This window comes from Papio anubis, chromosome 2 (assembly GCF_008728515.1).
Source record: "Papio anubis isolate 15944 chromosome 2, Panubis1.0, whole genome shotgun sequence".
Lineage (NCBI taxonomy): Eukaryota > Metazoa > Chordata > Mammalia > Primates > Cercopithecidae > Papio > Papio anubis.
In genome coordinates this window covers 47,785,597-47,805,781 of record NC_044977.1, presented here as the reverse complement: position 1 = coordinate 47,805,781, position 20,185 = coordinate 47,785,597, and the positions used below count along the sequence as shown (strand labels likewise).

At 53.0% G+C, this 20,185-nt stretch overlaps 1 protein-coding gene across 6 annotated transcripts in view; it reads right to left on the bottom strand.

Moving 5' to 3' along the window:
* EEFSEC (eukaryotic elongation factor, selenocysteine-tRNA specific) overlaps positions 1–20,185 on the bottom strand; it is a 256,589-nt gene that overhangs the window by 33,088 nt on the left and 203,316 nt on the right. For 4 of the 6 annotated variants that reach the window (XM_003906909.2, XM_009181369.4, XM_009181367.4 and 1 more), the window contains one exon: positions 15,907–16,063. The exons of 1 other annotated variant lie outside the window; for it this stretch is intronic. In XM_003906909.2, coding sequence (XP_003906958.1) covers positions 15,907–16,063 — 157 coding nt within the window. The remainder of the gene's footprint in view (positions 1–15,906; positions 16,064–20,185) is intronic. One more of the 6 variants, XM_009181368.4, reaches the window with a different exon arrangement.

The following is a 20,185-nucleotide window of genomic DNA, read 5'->3' as shown; positions in this document are numbered from 1 at the left end:
GTTTGCCCACTCACTCACTCATCCAACAGTGAGCAGTGAGCATGTGCAGGCCACAGACTAACACAGCAAAGACCTTCCCCTGGAGCACCTCCCAGCCCAGTCATGGAATGAGCGTGGACCCACCTGGGATTCAGAGCTCTCTGTGCAGGAAGTGGAGAGGCCAATGTGGCACTGGAAGAGGTGCGCAGAGGAGGAGAACGTTGAGGACCTGCTCTGTTTGAGAAGGGCAGGGAGCCTTCCTGAAGGTGGCATCTGAGCTGAGGTCAGAGTACCCAGCGCAAGCGGCAGAATGAAGGAAAGCTACTGTGGGCTGCTACAGGGCTGGAGGGTGGCCTGCGGCGCAGAGGGACAGAGGGAGCGAAGGCAGAGAAGGCTGGCCAACTGTGAAGCGTGCCAAATGCCATACTAAGAGGGCACTGTCATGGCAGTTTCTGAGCGTAGTGCCTGGTGTGGATTTGTGCCCATGGCGAGGGTGGGCAGGACGTAAGGGGCTAGTAAGCAACAGCCACAAGAAGTGAAGTACTCACCAGACAGACAGGTGCTGGAAGATGGCACGTGAAGAGGCAGTGCCTTTACCAATCCCCAGACAGATACAAATCCTCACTACCAGACCTTAGCCTATGCCTGATCGATTGGATTGCTCAGGCACTAAATAAACACCAGGTCACAGGAGCCCTAGTTAGAGGTTGCTCACCAACCAGAGGCTCGCTGCTGCTGTAGGTCCCTGGCTAACTACCCGGCAGCAGTGAAACACTCTGGCCCAGGGCTAGGTCCTGTGCGGGCCATAGAGGCTCCCTGGAGACAGGTTCCAGGAGTGGCCCTGGGTGCCTGAGCTATCCAATGGTTACCTGTAGCTCATCAAGTGCCATTCTAAACTCAGCTGGCTCTGTGGCCAGGTGAGAGAGCCCAGCTGGAGGAGGTAGGCAAGAGCAAGTTGGGCCCAACATCCACACAGTGGGTGCCAGGTTCTCTCACTCATCCCTGCCTGCCTGGCTCCACATCGCACAGAACTCCACAATCCACTGGCTCCCAGTTCTCTTTCAGCGTAAAGTGCTGGGGCTCTGCAGTCAGACAAAATGGGGTAAAATCCTGGCTCCTCCTCCCTTTCTCAGCTGTGCAACCTCATGCAAGTCATTTTGCTTCTCAGGGCCTCATCTTGACATTTGTACAGGCGAGATCAGTGAGATGCTGTTCAGGAAACACTCAGCCTTGGGACTGCTCTGTACATGGTTCCTATAGGTACAATTACAGGTGTTATTGTTATTATTACTCCCCCGCCTCCTCCTCAGACAGGAAGGAAGCCAGGAACAACTCAGAGGTTTCACGGAGGTGACATCTACAGCAGCAGAGGCTGGTGAGCACCGACCCTTGCTAGGCACAGCTCTAAGCACTGCCGTGAATACCTTGTTTACGTACAGTCAGGGGCCCCGCACCCTTCACCCTAACCTGTTTGTCCCAGGGAGGGCTGCTGCGCTGTGGTCACCAAAGGCAGTGTAGTCTGACTGTCAGACCTTGGGTGAGTGACGACCTACTAATAGTGCCCACCTCAGAGGGTGCTGAAGGAACAAAACTGGATTTCTACACTGTAGTGGATTTCAGCAAAGCATGTCAGGTAGTCTGGCACATAGCAGGAGCTAAATGAACATCAGCAGCAACAGTGGTAGTAGTGGCAGAACATGCTGGAGTACCCTGTCCTGCCCCAGGCCCTCTGCACCCCCAGCGCCTAGCCAGGAAGGGGTTTTCCTCCCCTTCCTAGTGACTGTGATGACCAAGGCTCTCTGAACACATGGTAAGTGTTGTGGTGAATCCAAATCATGGGGGAATTTGGGGCAGGGAGTTTCCTGCTGCTGGCACATGTCTTTGAAGGCTTCAGGGTTTTAGGCCCCTTGACCAGCTGCCATGGCAGTCCAGGGCATGGAGTATCAGACACAAGATCCACAGAGTTGCCCGAGCCAATATTATCCACGATAGAACATGGGCTGGCCTCTGATTTCTGGAACTTTCTCTCAGGTATCTAAGATTGATGGTGGTTTGCTAAGTCAAGACTTTCTGGAGAGACAGTACTTAGCCAATCACAAGTTCCACTTTCCACTGCCTAAAATGTTAGTTGTTTTATCAGTTTACTCTGCTGACTTTAGGTAGGATAACAGCATATGGAAAAATACAAATTTTCCCTAAAACTACAAACTGGCAAATCTGGAAAGTTTTAGAGATTCCTAAGCAAAGAGAAATAATTCCCAAAGAAAAGTTGCATTCACTGTGTAAGGACCAGTAAAGATCCTGCACTTCTGGTCCACACCAGGTGGCTGGACAGAGCCACCTTCCTCTTAAGGCTGCTGGGCCCAGAGCTCAGGGCCCCCCACCACCAAGCACACAGAGGCCTCAGGATGGATGAGGTACTGCCCCCAGGCCCTGACCCCGGCAGGGCCACTCTGTCTTCTCTTTCCCCATGGCCCTGTAGGGCCCCTACCATGGGGCTGGGACTCTGGGGGCATGCCTAGGCCCTCCTTGTTGGCCAGAGGCTGCCCACGAGGCCTGAGGTGGAATCTATTCTGGACATCATCCTCCTCATTCTGCACCAACAGGCTCTGGGGTGCATCCTGCCCCTCTGCCCTCCTCCCCATGCACCCACTGCCCAGCCTCAGGCCTCGGCTTGCCCTCTCCAACCAGCTGCCAGACAGAGCTTTCTGACTGTGTTCCTCCCTGCACACCAACTACCAATTCCTCCTGCCACTTGCTTAGACCAGTGGTTCTCAATTGGGGGATATTTTGGTCCCCAGGGGACATTTGGGAACATCTAGAGAAGTTTTTCATTGCTGCAACTTCGGCGAGGCTATACCTAGTGAGAAGAAGCCAGGGATACCCACAAACACCCTGTACGGCACAGGGCAGACCCACAGTAGAGGATGGTCCAGCCCCAGTGTCAGCAGTGTCGATGGGAACCTGTCTAGACAAGGGCCAGATACAAACGTGGAGGCCAAGGCCTTTTAGGAGTAAGCTGCTCCTCCCCTCCTCCCCACCCATCCGAGGATGAGCCTCAGGGCTGGAATTGAGGTGAACAGCAAGGAGGCTCCCTGGGGCCTCAGCTGGATTCCATGTAAGACTTTGGGTGAGAAAACAAGGAATTCCATTGCTTTTAAAAAAAACTGCTCCAAAACCATCATTTTAAATACATCAAATGAGTTAATAACATGTACAACACTTAGAACAATGTCCTACTCATTATAACAAGCAATGAATATTAGTTTCTATTCCATATTCCCAGAATACGCCACTCTTTCCATCCTCTGTGCCCTCGCACACTCTGTTCCTTCTGTCCTGAACACCTTTCCTCCCTTTTCTCCCTGGGGAAACCTCCTCACCTTCAAGACAAGCTCAAGCCTCACTGCATCAGTGAAACTTCCCACCTTCACTCTGGAAGGGAGGAGTCACTCCATCCTCTTTCCCCAAAGCCCTGCAGGGCCCCTACTATAGTGCTTGCTCCTTTCTGTAATCATCTCCACCCAAACGGTACCCCCTGGGATGGGCCTAGAGCTAGTCCTCTGTGCTCAGGTCTGATGCTGGTCACAGGGAGAGGGCAATAGCTGAAACAGAGCTGGGCTGGGGAGAGAGGGTGGGCGGTCAGGGAGGGGGAGAAAGAGAAGGCTTTGGGGGAAGTAGCAGCTCCTCTCCTCCCTCCACAGGCCCTGGTTTAGCTCCGTGGGGATATGGGAGAGGGGTAGGATAGCCCTAGATCCGGCTCCAGAGAGTCAGCTCTGCCTCACGGCTGTCAGACCGGGGCCTTTACCATAACTTCCCAAGGGACCTGCTGGTGTCCCTCCTCCCAGGCCACAGAGGCATCCTGCATGGGGCACAGCTGCTGAGCTATGATACGGGTGGTGAGTGTGGGCCGCTGTACTCCCTCCACACAGCTATCTCTGGGCCTGGGCTCTGTTTTCATCACCTCATTGAACCTCCTAACAACCACCATTCACCAGTGGTCAAACCTAGCATTGCCTATGAAGGGCAGACATCCGGATGGGACACACTAAGGCCCCGAAATCACCTCTATAGAATTCCTTCCAAAAATGCACAGTCTGAACCCAGTCATGAAGAAATATCAGACAGACCCAAAGAATGCACTGGGAAACAACCGACCTGGCCTCTTCAAAAACATCAATGTCGTAAAACTACTGGTGACAGCACTGAGCACAGGTGCCACCTTTCACTGACTCCCCAGTCACGGAAAACTTCCTAAGACACTATTGGGACAGTTGGGGAATCTGAAAATGGACTGTATCCTAGACAATGTGGCATCAATGTCACATTTCTCCAGTTGTAACTGTGTTGTGGTTCTGCAGGAGAACGTCCTTGTTCCTCGGGGACATGTGCTGAGGGTGCAGGCACAGCAGCAGCACCAGGAGGAACCCTCAGCCAGCTCGGCGCACACACACAAAGCAGACAAGACAACACGGAACAATTGTTGAAGCCAAGGGAGCAACACTGCTCAATAAGCTTTCCACTCTTCTGTATGTTTGAAGTTATTTAAAAAGTTGGGAGGGAAAGTCCTCAAAATAACTCATCTTACCGATGAGGAAACTGGGATTCAGAAAGGGTAGCACTCTAGCCAGGATTCCAACACAGGTCTGGCTGCCTCCGAAGCTCTTGTTCTTTGAAGGTACCCTGCTCCCCACATCCCAGTGTGGGCCGAAAATGCCAAGTGTGCAAAATACCAGCCCTGCCAATGTCTCTCAGTAAAAGTTAATTTGGTCCTGGCAGGGGCTACTTTCCAGGCAGCTGGCTGGTGGTGCTAATGAAATCCCAAGGACAGGTTATTGGGGTTGCCCCAGAATCTGCTCCAAACAGAGCCTCTAGTTACAGCTGGGTGGTTGGAGAGAATACATTTTAAATAAGAAAACCAGCTTCATTTCAAACCCCAGAGGTACACACAGCCTCACAGCCCATTGTCTGAGGGCCTGTTATTTATGGGAACATAACAATACCCACAACCTCAGGGCTCATCGTGTCCCGTCCCTTTGGCACCGGGATGTGTTTTCACTTTTGCTCTATGCTGTGTTTCCAGAAGCTTCCCAGCTAAGTGGAACTATGAGTGATGTCCACTTCTATCGGGGACTCCAGGGTCTGGTGGGCCAGGCATCTAGCTCCTCTGAGCCTCACAGTACCTTTGGGAGAAACAGGGTGATGGCCTCCTCTTGAAGGCTGCAGCAGGAGGAAGAGGACCTGGTGCCAACACAGAGACCACACACTGTGGCCCAACTGAGAATGGGAAGATTTCATGTAAAAATACAGATATCCAGGCTTTCTTGAAAAACTAGAAGTGCTAATGCCACCATGACTATAGCCCAGCAATACAGGCGTGGAGCTGAGCAGGCCGAGCCCCTTGGGTTTTCAGGCCTGGACTCCGGCATGTGTCAGGCTCACATGGTGTGGGGAGATGAGGGAAAGTGCTGGCAGCCCACTCCCAGAGCCTGCAACATGCTGGACATCCTTGCACACTGGTTTACTCCTCACAGTCCTTCAAGACAGGATTGTTACCCCCCCCCACCCCCATTTTATCAGATGAAAACCAAGGGCTCCAAAGGCCCTTCAGAAGAATCAGCAACAGTGAGAAAGCTTCCGGGAAAGTGGCCCTGACCAGCAAGGCTCTCGGCTGAGCTACCACATCCAGGGAGTGATTTTAACATGCGCAGCTGTCATTGTTGTTTTATTGTTTTTTAAAACTCCTCTTTCTTAAAACAACACAGAAAACTTCATTTCTTGTTTGTGTTGTGGACTGCACTTCTTTTTTTTTGTTCTGTTTTGTTTTTTTGGAGATGGAGTCTCGCTCTGTCACCCAGGCTGGAGTGCAGTGGTGCAATCTGCTCACTGCAACCTCCATCTCCTGGGTTCAAGCGATTCTCCTGCCTCAGTCTCCCAAGTAGCTGGGACTACAGGCATGTAACCACCATGCCCAGCTAATTTTTAAATTTTTATTAGAGATGGGGTTTTGCCAGTCTGGTCTCCAACTCCTGACCTCAGGTGATCCGCTTGCCTCAGCCTCCCAAAGTGCGGGGATTACAGGTGTGAGGCACCACACCTGGCCTGTGGACTGTACTTCTGTGCCAAATGCAACCGCCATTTGCTGTGACCAACTGTAGCTGGAGACAGGACATGCTCCCGCTGATCTTGTGCAGCACCATCCTGGCCCAGCCCAAGGGCATCAGGCTATGTGGCTGGCTCCGTGGAAGTCCTGAGGCACAGCTCTCCCAGTGGCTGGTGGGAGGAAGAATCATTAGGCAAGTGATTGCAGGAGGCAGCTTTTCAGCAGAGCCCTAGCCTGAGCTGGAGTCAGCACATGTCACCAGTGCAGAGCTGCTTGGCATTCCAGATGAAATGGGTGACAGGAAAAGGGAGTTTATTGTAGGGCTGGTTTCTTTAGAGGCCTGATGGAGCTAGTGATATGGCCAGGCAGGCAATGGGGCCACAGCACCAACTGTGGTGCTTCACTCATCTCTGGGTCTGGTTTCAAGGCTGTCTCCCTCCCTGTAAGGTGGGAGGGGGGCATAAGTCCATAATTGGCAGCCTAAGGACGGGTGCAGTAATGTTGCAGTCTCATGGCATCCCTGAGGTAGGCCTTGTGGAAACAGGATGTGGCTCTTGCTTATAGGCACAGGAGTCCACACAGCAGGTGGCTGGTTCAATGTGGAGGTGATACTCAGGGCCAGCAGGAATAGCCTGAGCAGCACCGCTGTGGCACCCTCACCTCCAGGGGCACTGAGACTCCAACTCATTCTCAGACTCCAGTGCAATGCCACTTCCGAGGGAAGCCTTCCCAAGCCCAGACTTGGTTGGGGTCCTACTGTAAGATCTCATGACATTGTGCACCTTCTGTGCACAGCATGCATGTGGCTGCCAATACACAAATGCTCAGGAGAGTCTGCCAGTGCCAGTGTCCTAATTGTTATAGGCTGAACTGTGTCCCTTCAAATTCATACACTGGAATCCTAACCCCCAGACCTTAGAATGGGACTGTATCTGGAGGCAGGGCTTTTAAAGGTGTAATTAAGATGAAATGAGATCTTTAGGTTGGGTTCTAAACCAATCTGACTGATGTCCTCCAAAATACAGATTAGGACACAGACACACACAGAGGGACAGCCATGTGAGGACATAGGGAGAAGGCAGCCACCTGCAAGCCAAGAGAGAAGCTGCAGGAGAAACCCACCCTGCAGACATCTTGATCTTGGACTTCCAGGCTCCAGAACTGACAGGAAATGAATGTCTATTGTTTAAGCCACTCCGTCTGTGGTATTCTGTTACGACAGCCCAAGTTGACTAGTACACCAACCCAACAGCCCCATGAGCACAGGGGTCATGTGGGCTGTGGCTCACTGTGGTCTTTCTAGAACCCAACACAAGGATGACACATAACAGGGGCTCAAAAGCACGCTGTTGAACAGAGGAGTGATCAGCTGTGAATTCCCAGGGTGCAGGGACTGTGTCTTGTTTGAGCCATGTGCCCAGAACCTAACACTACGTCTGATACCAGGAAAACACTTGCCACACACAAGAGTCAGTGCTTGGTAAAGAAGAGTTAGCTAAAGTCAGGGTGACTGTGCGAGGCCAGAGCCCTCCTGTCTCTGACCTTGAAAATCAGGACCCCAGCTCCTTCTCCTCCTCTGTGCCCTCAGGGCTGGCTGCCAGGGCACTGGGGTTGGTCTGATTTCCTTCTCTGCAGAACTGGGGTGATGACAGCCTGGCTTCCCTCGGCTGCTGGCAGGATTGAGTAGTCAGACTACACAAGGGCGTGCTGCCTGGCACAGGGCATGGGCTCAGGGGCAGCAGCTGGTTGTACTGCTGACATTGTCCCAGCTTCAGGCCCTGCCTGCTACCCCCGGGATGGCTATAGGCCCTCATGCTACAAGTCACCCAGGCCAATTCCATTCCTTCTGGTTGCCAGCCCATATGGACCAATGTCCCTGGCCATTTCTTAGAACCAGAGTTTCTATTCCTAGAGTTACTTCTGGGACCTCACCAACACACTGGTCCCCCAAAACCACTGAAGGGGTGTGTCCCCAACTCCTGCAGGCCCGGCCCAGTCCATACTAAATGACCCATATTTCTAGCAAATAGAGCTTCTGGGACTTAGGCCCTGACAAATCTGCCACCTCGTGAACCTGGGTCTGAGAGCCCCTGACGATCTGTTGCCTGGTCAGCAGAGAGGCGCGTCAGTTTCTGGGCTGAGCTGAAGCACTTGCTGCTCTGCTTTGTACTGGTCCCAGGAGAGACGTTGGCCATCCACCAGCTCAGGCAAAGCGGGGCATCTGGGGGATGCCTCTACAATTTGGCTTCTGTTTTCAATCAGGAGGGAAAGGTATAATTCTTGTTTTTGACCAAATGTAAAGTGCTTTCCAGGGTCAATAAATTGGAGGGGTCCTGGTGGCACAGCCAATCCCTGCTTGAAAGGTGGCTGGTTAATCTCCCGTGAAGCAGCCTGGCGTGAATGCAGCACTTGCGCTCCTACAGGCATCGTTCCCCAGTGCTCTGTGGTGGGGACAGTGCATGGGTGGGAGGATAACGTAGGGCCCTCAGTGGATATGTGAGCTACCCCACCAAGAGGAAGGGCCGGCAGGTGAGGGGTGGGTGCACACAGAACAATTCCAGCCACCACTTAGGGAGCCCCTGCCACAAGTCAGACACTATAGGCAGTCCTCTCCAGGGATTCTATGATTACATTTTCAGCCTTCCTGGAAATCTGAATGACTAGCTCTGGGTTAGCACTAAAGAAGTTGAAGCGCAGAGTGGAAAGTGGCTGGTCCCAATCAGAAGGGAGCCTGGGATGCCCCAGGAGACCCTCCAGGTAACTGGCCCAGAGGCCCCTGCAACCCTGGCCTCGTCTGGCCCGTCCCCTCTCCTAAACCAGAGAGTGGTTCTCAGGAGTGCTGTCCCACTGGGTGTTGGCCCAGTGCTCTCCATCACTCAGGGAGCCCCCTCCCCACTCAGGCTGTTTTACCTTTGACCCCCTCCAGTACCTAGACAGGTCTGTACACAGAGGGCTCAATACACTATGATGAGGGACAGAGGAGGATGGGATGGGATACCATGCTGAGCCCTGAGACACCTGATTCAGCACAGGGGCCACGGGCTACCAGCTGGAACCCCAGAGTCCTGGGAGAGGGCTGCAGGGCTAAGAGAGCAGAGCCAGCTGGCAGGGCTGGCACTGCCCTCAACAGCAGGTATGCTGTGCCCACTTACTCCTGCTGACCCCTCTGCTTGGTCTCCCTGGGGCAGACAGAGAACTCTTGGCCCATTCACTTACTAACAGTGTAGCTGTGAGCAAACGGCCTGTTTCCTCACCTGTGGGATGGGGCCATGCTGCCATGCAGGCTGTGGAGGGCTAGACTAAATGGCAGCTCTGGGCCAGGGTTTGGGAGGTGCTCCTGGCCTTCCCAGCCCCTGCTTCCTGCCAGTGCACCCCCACAACAGTGCTGCAGGGCCTGGGGGTCAGGGGCACTCCACAGAGGAGGTGCTTGAGCACTGGCAGAGTCAGCAGGAGATGAATGAGGCTGGAAGAGGCCCTGGAGGGGCAGCCTGAGAATTCACATGCCCACTGTATAGGTGAAGGAACTGGAGCTCAGTGCAGGTACCAGGGCCAGGTTCCTGACTCCCCATACCATGGCCTTTCCACTGTCCTGGCCTTTTCCTGACCCTGGTCATGAGGCTGGACCGACCACTGGGCACAGGGTTCTAGCGAATATCACACATCTGATTCTAGCTCTCTATACAGCCTTCTGCTCACTGCTCGCCCTTCTGCTCAGAAGGCTTCTCTTCCAGGAAGCTTGCTCTGGCTCTCCCCTCAGGATGGCCACTTTCCCCCATTCTCGGCCACATGTCCCAGTGGCCACTTGCCATGCGCACTGCGAATGGCTGCTCATGTCTCTGCCTGTCCCACAGGGAAAGCACCCTGGGACAGGACTCTGAGAAGGATCTCAGTATCCCCAGCCTGAGCCCTAAGTCTCAACTAGGTTTGCCGAGCTTAATCGACTGGCAAACCCTGGATTAATTTATTTACTTTTTTGTAGGGATGGGGTCTCGCTTTGCTGCCCAGGCTGGTCTTAAACTCCTGGCTTCAAGCAATTCTCTTGCCTCGGCCTCCCAGAGTGCTGAGATTACAGAGGTGAGCCACTGTGCCTGGCCCCCTTGTTTTAAAGACCAAGAAACTCGAGCCCTCCCCCAAGCTCTGTTCCTAGGCAGCAGCTTTTGAGGGAGTCTGATGAGATTGATATCTGCCCTCATTGCTGAGGTTCTGGGGAAGCCTGTGGCACATAAAGCACCAGGCTGTTTGGCCTCCACTGTGAGGCTGCAGAAAACAGAGCTGAGTGGCCCTCGTGAGCCTGGGTACTTCATTTGTTCATTCCAGTCCAGTCTATTCCACCAAACTCCTTCATTTATTCATTCATGCAAGCAACACTTCCTATCCCATGTAAATCCATCCCCTTCTGCATGGCACACTGATGGGCATAATTCAGAGTCAAAGCCCCTGCAGCCCTGGGGGTGGGTACAGGGGCAGCGCTGGAGGCAGGATGGCCCAGGAGCCCTCCTCAGGACCCCCTTCAGAGGTGAGCAGCAGTGGCTTTCCTGACTTCCTCTCCCCAGGGGCCACACAGTAGTCATTTCAGGCCCTCTGTCCAAGGGCCCGCTGAGCTGAATGACCAACCCTTCCCTTCTCCCACACACACTGAGGAAGGGAGCTGCACTTCAGTGCCTCACCCCTAGCCTTGCCTATAAGGCACCATGGTGTGGGGAGTCTCGAGCAGAGTAGTTGAGGTGCTCTGGGTTCAAATCTCAGTGCGGATGTTTCCTACCTTTGCCCAAGTGTCTGCTTTGTTCTGGCTTTCTTGCGCTGAGTGCCCACCTCTGTGGCTTCACACCTCACTGGGCACAGACTATCCTCACCCTGGCACACAGCAGAGCGGTTTGAAATGGTCTGCTTGTGCAGTGAAACGTGGCGCTTGTTGCAATGGGAACACCAACAACTGCACTGCCCATCCTGCCAGCCCCAGTCTCCTTAGCTGTACCATGGGCAGCCTGACTGCCATGTAGACATCATAGCCCACATTTTGGGGGCTTACTGTTTCTCCTCCTCCTGAGTGCTGGCTCCCCCTGATAATCAGTAAACAGAAGCTCCTTCTGGGGTCTTACCTGTAAGTATAGTTCTACAAATTTTTTTTCTTTTTCTCATCTGGAATACATTAATTTGTGATTTGTAATAATCAAAAGGTTATTAAAGATCACCGAAAGTAAGATCTCTATTTTAGGGTTTGAATGAGAATTCCAGCTACTCACAAGACCAAGCGCCTGAGACGTGAGCACACTTTTGAGCTCCTGGCACATGGGCAGCATCCACTGCTAGGATGAGGCCACGGCTGTGGCCTTGAGTGGGCTATGTTCTCAATCATGGCTCTCTGGCTAGTATGAGGTAAGCACTTGCAGCTCTGTTTCATGGTCAGTGGTTACCTGGTGAGAATCAGTGACACACGTGCACGCGAGTGGTGATAGGGGCCTGGGGCTTTCCAGTAACAAGGCTTTAAGCTCCACGTGCCCCCAGTGCTAAAGCAGACACACACATGAACTGTCCCAAATCAGCCGGTTCAGGAGCACCCTGTGGGAGAGGGGCCACTTATCATGAATTTGGGCCATTCAAAAAGCTTGCCACATCTTGGCAGGTACACAAAACAACAGCCCTGGGAGATTTTAGATTTACAGAGCATTGTTTCAGGAGATAAGATCATGGGCACATGTGTACCCTTTTCTGTCCTGGAGTAAATGCCCAGTGACTCAGAGCTGTCATTAGGAACAAGTCTGTCTATTCAGCTTCTCACATGATTCTTCTCTAGTTGGGAGTCATTGAGGTGTTCTTTTCTCCCTGCAAAGTGGGAACAGGAGGGGCTGTGGAAGCTGTTGTCCCACCCCCTATCCAGCCTGCCTCTGTGAGTGAGTGCTGATGCCTGGCACACTGAGGCAGAGGGGAGGGTGGCAGCAATGGGACAGATGGCTTGCCAAGATGAGCTTTAGGAGCGCAGCCTCCCAGGCACAGTGCTTCTCCAAGCACCACATGGGCCTCCCAGCTCCAAACTCTTTGAAGACATGACCGCTCTCTAGGGGCATGAACAGAGCTGATGGAGAGGGGCGGGGTGACACAGACCGACCGTGGGCAAAGCCCTCAGGCTCTCCGCTACCCGGCTCCCACCTGTGAGATGGAGATAACAAGACCCACTCCACCCTGCGACCCTTGGGATTTACAAGTGATGCTATGACATGGACAGGAACCTCCTCCATGTCCAGCTCCTTCCTCCAACTATTCTCTCTCCACCAGCACAACTCCCCAGTAGGCTCCTACTGGCATCTTGCCAGGCCTTCTCTCCTCCCAGGAAGTACAATTCTGCAAATGGCAAGGTCTTTGAAGGAAGATGTTTCATAAATATGGGGCTTTCCAATCTTGAGATCCCCCAGGACTCTCTGGGAAGGCTCCTTGGGTATCAGGAAGGATGGGGCCGTTCCCCAGCCCTCTGATTTCCCATAATACATTCTGGGAGTCAACAGCCCTAGCGTCAGGACCCTTGTCTCTGAGGCAAGAGTCTGTGGCTCCTTAAAACATACTGTTTGCATATTATGGTTCGGCTTCACCTCATGAACCTGAGGGCCAAGTGTCCTTTCTAAAATTCAAACAGGAGTTATGAGTCGCTAGGGGTCAAACCAGGCCAAAGGCATGCTTTGCTTAGTACAGACAGTTGTAGTTTTTAATCAGGAGATATTACATAAAAATAAAATTAGATAAAATGAGACCCCAGGCCTACATTCCCATGTAGTGAAGAGTTGGCAGGACCCACACAGCAGCTCTCCAGGTCACCACAGTCCCCACCACTCCCTATCACTTGCCACCTGGCCTCTTCAACACCTGCTTGGCCTTGCTGGCATCTGACCTTGCAACCCAAGGTGAGAGGCTGATGGGAGGAAACTCAGGGGACTCTTCATTCTGCCTTTCCCAGCCTGGATGCCCTGTAGAGCCCGCAGTGAGGCCCATGAGGTGCATTTAAACCCAGCCCTCTCCACGAACTGTAGGCCGGGAGCCTTACCTTGCCTGGCACCAAAACCCGGGCTTCCCCACCCTGCATGTCCAGGCTACAGCTAGCAATGCACTCTCTCTCCCTTCACCTGGCACTGGATGGCTCAGGCTTCCTGAAGATTCTTTCACAATTAAGGCACTTCAAAAAGGTTAAAAGGGAGGAATCAGCAGGGAGTGGGGGCGGGAGGGATGGAAGGTGGTGGGTGGGATGGAGGAATCTGACCAGTGATATTTAATAAAAAGCTTAAAAGTCACAAACAGGAAGCAGGCAGACTAAAACGTCAACATTGACCCGATGAAGGAATGTGAACTACAGTGGACTGAGGCAGTGTCCCTACACCCCTTCTCCCTCCATTCCCACCCCAGCACCCCAAGAGGCTCCCTCCACTCCCACCCCACCCCAAGAGGCTCCCTCCACTCCCACCCCAGCACCCCGAGAGGCTCCCTCCACTGCCACCCCAGCACCCCGAGAGGCTCCCTCCACTCCCACCCCAGCACCCCGAGAGGCTCCCTCCATTCCCACCCCAGCACCCCAAGAGGTCCCTTCACTCCCACCCCAGCACCCCAAACAAGACGACTCTTGGTTCTTGCCTGCCCTGGGAATACCCAGCTCTTACTTTGCCTTGGGCTACAGGAAGAGAGCTCAGGAGGTCAGCATGATCCTAGCAGTCTCCAGAGGAGGAGACCATGAGCTCTTCCCTCCGCCTGGTCCAGCAGGGCCTCAGAGCTGTTTAGGGGAAGGATGAGTGCTCTGCAGTATGGCCCCCGACCCAGCTGAAGGAATCCCGGGATCCCTCCCTCCCAGAAAGCTCACAATAGCCGGGGCAGACACGAGGCCTTCGGGGACTGAGGTCTGGATGCTGGCCTGTCTGGCTCATGCCCCCTGCATGCGCCCTGGAGTCCAGAGAGGGGCCCTGTGGGCTCCAGTTTCTGAGGACAACCCACAACCAAACTGAAGGGATGCACAAAGACTCCTGTTTGGCTGAGGTGAGAACGCACAGCCACTGTGGAGCAGTGGGGAGGACAGGACAGAATTTTAGAGCTTCACCGCTGGAGGCCTCCCATGGCTGGGTACCTCTGCCTCCCCTGCCCCAGCCCCACCTTGACAGAGGCCTTAGGGGCTGCAAACAGGGAGTAAAGTGCCCTGGAGAAGCACAGCCTCTGTGACCACTGTCCTTGCTCATGAGAAGGCAGATGCTATCTTTGGGCAGTGGAAGGATTTTGGAAGGAAAGGGTTCCCTGGCAAGGCTGTCAGGAGAGGGAAGGGTGATCATGCCACCTGTGAGCACCGAGGCAGCTCGGGTCTCTGTTTTCCAGCGGGAGCCACGGCACTACCTTCTCTCTAGGAGATCTGACACAAAATGCCATAAACCAACCTTGGTTGCTCCCCTGATCCAAACCTCCCCATGGCTTTCCATCCTCACGGGATCAACCTTGAGCCCTGGAGTTATGTAGAGGACAGTAACATGTCAATATAAAATCAGGAGTGGGTAAAGGTGTTCCCTGTAAAATTCTTCAACTTTGCTGTATGTTTGAAAATTTTCGTAATTTTTACTGTATTATGAAATACAACAGAATTGTACTGGGTTAGTTGTATCTGGTACAATTGTATAGGGGATAAAGGATAGTGGGGAGCTGGGGGTGGTGGCACACAACTGAGTCCCAGCTATTCAGGAGGCTGAAGCAGGAGGATGGTTTGAGACTGGGAGGTCAAGGCTTTAGTGAGCCTTGATTGCATCACTGCATTCTATTCCAGAGACAGAGTGAGACTGTCTCTAAAAAAAGGTAGTGGCTCATGGCGCATTCGTAGGAACACAGGCTTCAGTTCTTCCCATGGCTCCTGGTGCACAGTATGAGCCCTGGCCTGTGTCCTGCACACCTCTCTGCTCAGTGCACTTCTGCCAAACAACTGACCTGCAAATGCACTTGGAGCTCACTGTCACCCCAGGGCCTCTGCCTTCACTTTCCCCTTGCTGTGGCATGCTCTCCCTGACTACCCATGTGGCTCCTTCCCTCCCTCTGTCCTTCCCTGATCACCCTATCCAAAGCAGCATGCTCAGCAATTCCATCCCGTCCCTGCTTTATCTTTCTATGCGGTGCCTACCGCCATCTGACAGGGATTTCTTTAGTATGTTTATTGTTTGTACCTTCCTACAACTGTAAGCTCCATATCCCCAGCACCAAGCACAATGCCTGTGACACAGAAGAACACGATGCATTGTAGGCTGAATAAATGCACAAGTGATTGAAGGATGAGTTCACTGACAAAATCCAAGGGCTCTCCAGCAGCAAACACACACCCTCTGACCCAGCCCATGGACAGGCCCCAGCACAAACTCAGTGGGCAGTGCTGAGTCTGGGGGTCTGTGCTGGGCAAAGGAGGGTGACAATTCACATCCCTGGAAACCCTACCGGGTGCCAGGATGGTATGCCAGGCTCCCAGCGGTCTCCCTCAACTGCTCTCCTCCAAACTGCCTGTAAGCTCAATCTTATTCCTGCCTCCACAGAGAAACCGAGGAGCAGGCCCAAGGCCCCCTCAGATGGTAAATGGTGCAGTGGGAACTCAGACTCCAATCTTGACCCTGCTCAGACCAGATCTTCACTCCACATCCAGGCTCTTCTCAGAACCCATACTGGCTTCCCAGCCAGAGGCCATGCCGCCATGCAGGCCAAGTCACCCCGTGTCTCGGTAAAGGCAGGATTAGGAACCTGAGCTGAGGAGCGCCGCCTTGGCACTGCCTCTGCCATCTCTCTGTGCCCCGCACGGTGTCCCTAAACTGGGAGGAAGTGGCTGCACTTACCTGGGATGTGGATCTTGAACTTGCCACTCTGGCCGAAGGCACTGTCGATGATGCCCAGTTCTCCAGTGGACAGGTGCACCTTGAGCCCCACGAAGAGCTGGATGTTGGTCTCCTTTTTAAACAGGGAGCGGCCGATCACACTGTAGTCATCCATCACCTGTCCCCACACACCCAGCCACAGACAGAGGGCATTAGTGGTGCACACTGAAAGAGCTGTGACTGTGTGCCTAGCCCCAGCTCTCCCGGGCCCTGGGCATGGCTGGCTGCTGCCTGCTCTAGGAACCCTGGGGGTAGCAGGGCAATGAGCCCACCTAACAGATAACGAAATGCATGGGAGCAGGGCAGAAACCTGGGACTGGCAACTGCCACTGTAACAACAGGCCCTTCAAAACTGGCACGCTGTGAGCACTTTCCACAGAGAGCACCTCAGTCCCCACAGCAGCTCTGTGGCGGCACTTTACAGATGAGGAAATGGAGGCATGGCACAGTTCTGTCATCTATCCAAGGTCACAGAGCACGGGGGTAGAAGTAGCTTTGAATTCAAGCCCCTGTTGCAGGCCCCCCCACCCCCAGGGGGCCACAATGACCCAGCCTGTCCCCAGGGCACCTGCCTAGATAGCCAGCAGCACTCTCCTTGAAGCTGTCACAGTCACCCAGGCCACTCCTGAGCCTTCATCCAAGGCCTTCTAGAACTGGCCTCCTCATTCCAGTTTCCCCTCCCACAGGAGCCCTGGAAAGCCTGGCCTTTGTCTTCCACCCGCTGCACACACCCCTATGCACGTTGGCCCGAGGCTTTACTTTTGCTCACTCTAGCTGTGCCTGGAAGCCCGTCTTGGCCTGGCCCACTTTTCCTCCACAGCCCTACCTCCTTTCCTCCATGACGCCCTCCCTCAGTCCAGGCAGAATTGCTTGTTTCCCCTAGCCCCTGTTGGCCATGGCCAGGCCTTTGCAGAGCTCGTATCTCCTGCTGGCCACGTTGGCCACTGCTGTCTCTTTGTGGGTGCCCAGGCTGAGAGGAGGGACACACATGTCTGTGAAAAAGTCAGCTTGGTGTAGCCCTGATTTCACCATGGGCTATGTTCATCCTGAACCTTCTCCCAGTACAATTCTGTTGTATTTCATAATACAGTAAAAATTACGAAAATTTTCAAACATACAGCAAAGTTGAAGAATTTTACAGGGAACACCTTTACCCACTCCTGATTTTATATTGACATGTTACTGTCCTCTACATAACTCCAGGGCTCAAGGTTGATCCCGTGAGGATGGAAAGCCATGGGGAGGTTTGGATCAGGCTCGATCAGCAACTGGTAGTGTCACTCCCTCCCTTCTGAGTCTCTGGCAGCTCCAGCCCAGGTACCGCTTTTGGGATGGCAGTATGGCCAGGTGGCCTTGCCTGCCCCGCCCAGCTCCTCACCCCACCCCTGCTCTGTAGATCCTGCCTCCAGTAGCAAACTTGGGCCCCATGATAAGAAAAGCCCACCAGTCTGACAGCTGCTATGGAAATGAGCAATGCACATACAATCTGCACCATCAATTTCACTTCTAGGAATGCAACCCACTGATGTGCTTGCTGGAGAAGATGTCAGGATAGGAGATCCACCCAAGGTCACTCACTGCAGCAGTGTTTACAGCAGCAAAAGTTGACAATGACTTAGAAGTCCAGCCTGAGTTCAACAAGTGGAGCACAGCCGCCAGAGGTGACGATGTGACCACAGAGAAGAGCAGGCATCATGTACGGACAGATACAAAAACTCCTAGAGTATTGTGTTTCACGTTAAAAAGCAGAGTGCGAGGCATAGGGCATGTTGCAGGCTGTGTATGGATGGGGGCAGGGCAGGGGTGCATACACAGAAGTAATCAGGAGAAACTGATGTCTCCAGGAAAGGGAGCAGGGTGCCTGGGGACTTTTCACCATATACCTTTTCTATCTTTGACTACTGAAATACATGAATGCATCACCTATTCACAAATAAATTAATAGAATTTAAAAATGTAAAAACAAACCAAGAAGTGCATTTCTTCTACCCACACCAGGCAGACCTCCCATCCTCTCCTGACATCTCCAAAGACAGAACATTTTCCTTTGATGGCCTCTGGTCCAGCAAGGGTGACAATTGCAACCCCCCGTTCCCACCCAGGCAGCTTTCATTGGTTCTCATGCATTGTGGTCACCCCAGAGAGCTACTACTCGGGCCTCTGCATAGCTAGGCCCTGGGGTTACATCTGACTGAGATATAAGACCTGCCCTCCAGCATTGCAGTGGCCAAGAAACAAAAAAGGCACAGTCCCTGGACTAAGAGCTTACAACTTTCTCAGAGAAAGAGCTTGTAAGAGGCCCCACCAGGACCAAAGGGATAATACAGGCAGGTGTCCTTAGCAGAGCAGAAAGTTCTCAATAAGTCGATATTAATATTCTTGTTTTACTCCTACAAGAGCCTACCATGAAACAGGCCTGTAGCTGTGAACAATCACATGTGCTAGAGGAACATAACAGAATTCTCCCTCCACCCCACAGCCCACAGCCTTTGCACTTCTCAGCGACAGATCCTATGAGTGCCTCATCTCTGTGCAGCCCCTGGTGCCCAGCAGCACCCGGCCCAGAGCAGGCTCAAATCAAGGCCTGGTGCCTACAGCGTCCCCTGTGGCCCATGGCTCCCTCTTCCTATACTCCAGCCCCCACTCCTCTCCAATCTTCATCCTGCCCTCTCTTCAGAGCACAGATCGCCACCTGACGTTATGCCATTGATCTTATCTGTTTACTTGTTTATTGCTTCCAACCAGAGCATAAGCTCCAGGCAGAAATATGTCCCTCTCCTCCACAGCTACCTTCCCTGCACATGAAACAGGCGCTTACTATCTATTCCTTGAATGTGTGAGTAAATGTTGAAAGAATACATGGCGGTAGTTGTTGGTACATTGGCAAGGCTCACTCATGCCTGTAGGCTTTTTTTTTTTTTTTTTAACAGCTTCATTCAGCTATAACTGATATACAATAACATGAACATATTAAAAGTAAATAATTGGATAAGTCTAAATTTGTGTATACATATACATGCCTGTGAAACCATCATCATGATCAAGCTAATGGACATATTTATCACCCCCTGGTCCTCATATCCCTCTGTTATGCCTCCCTCCCTGCCTGTGTGGCGCTCCTGTAATGCTAGTCCCAGCTTGTCCACTGGGGACTCTACTCCCACCTAAGGCCCACCTTGGGCATTTCCTCCTTCAGACAGCTTCCCCGACATTGCAGGCACCGCCTCTCCCCTTGGCCCCCAGGACTGAGGCCAAGACCCCTCTGTTCTGAGAGCCTGGCAACTATGTCTTATCCCTGACAGCTGACCTGTCTGTCTCCCTCCTCAGACTGAGAGTTCTGCGAGGAAAGGGTTCCATGTACCTCACGTGGCCCCGACCCACCACAGGCTTGGTGAATGGGCGCTCACTGAGTGTGAGGAGGCCAACTGCACTAGTCCCATGCATGACATCAAGAAGAAGACACCGGGGGGTAGAAATACATTACTCAAGTGGCTATCCCAAGGATATGTCTTTGGGAGACACGATTCATCTGAGAGTGAGCCAATAGCCCAGCCTGGGCTAGTTTCCTCCTGTCTACCTGGGAGAACACAGTGACAGATCACTGTGCTGGCACAGTGACAGTCCCCAGTGCTGGTTCCCTCATGCTAAACACAGCAGGCCCACTGCTCAGCCTCCCAGTGGGCCTAGAGGCCTGGCTCCAGGGTAATCAGAGCCTGGGATGGCAGGCATGCTACCTATTAGCCTTCCAGAAGACGTTTACTACATCTTCTCCCCTGCCCCCTCCTTTCTTTTGGTTATAAAATATTAACTTTAAAAAGCTAAATGCCACAAAGACAGCAGAGGATCCATCTTTCCCCAAGCCAGGGTCTTGCAATGAGGGCAGACTAATTTTATTAACTTCAGGGGAACTTCAAAAAGCTCCAGGGCTTTCATGCCAGACAGAGACGACCCCAAAGTTAGTTTAAGTGCTACATAAACAAAAGACTAGGGCCAGGGGAAGCTGAGGGCTCCCAGCGTTCCTTGTTTATGTTCTCATCTGACCTAGTGGGCCAGTGCACAGGCTGGTTGGCCCCCGGAATCCTGCTGGTGTGTGGTGCAGCTCGGTTCACTGACCTACATTCCCACAATATTGTTTTAAGCATCCGGGATAAGGTAAGGAGTGAGTGGGCTTTTTCTGACCTTCTGAGGAGGGCCTCTGGGGCTGGAGTGGCAGTTTAGAAAGGATTTCAAGTTCAAAGGG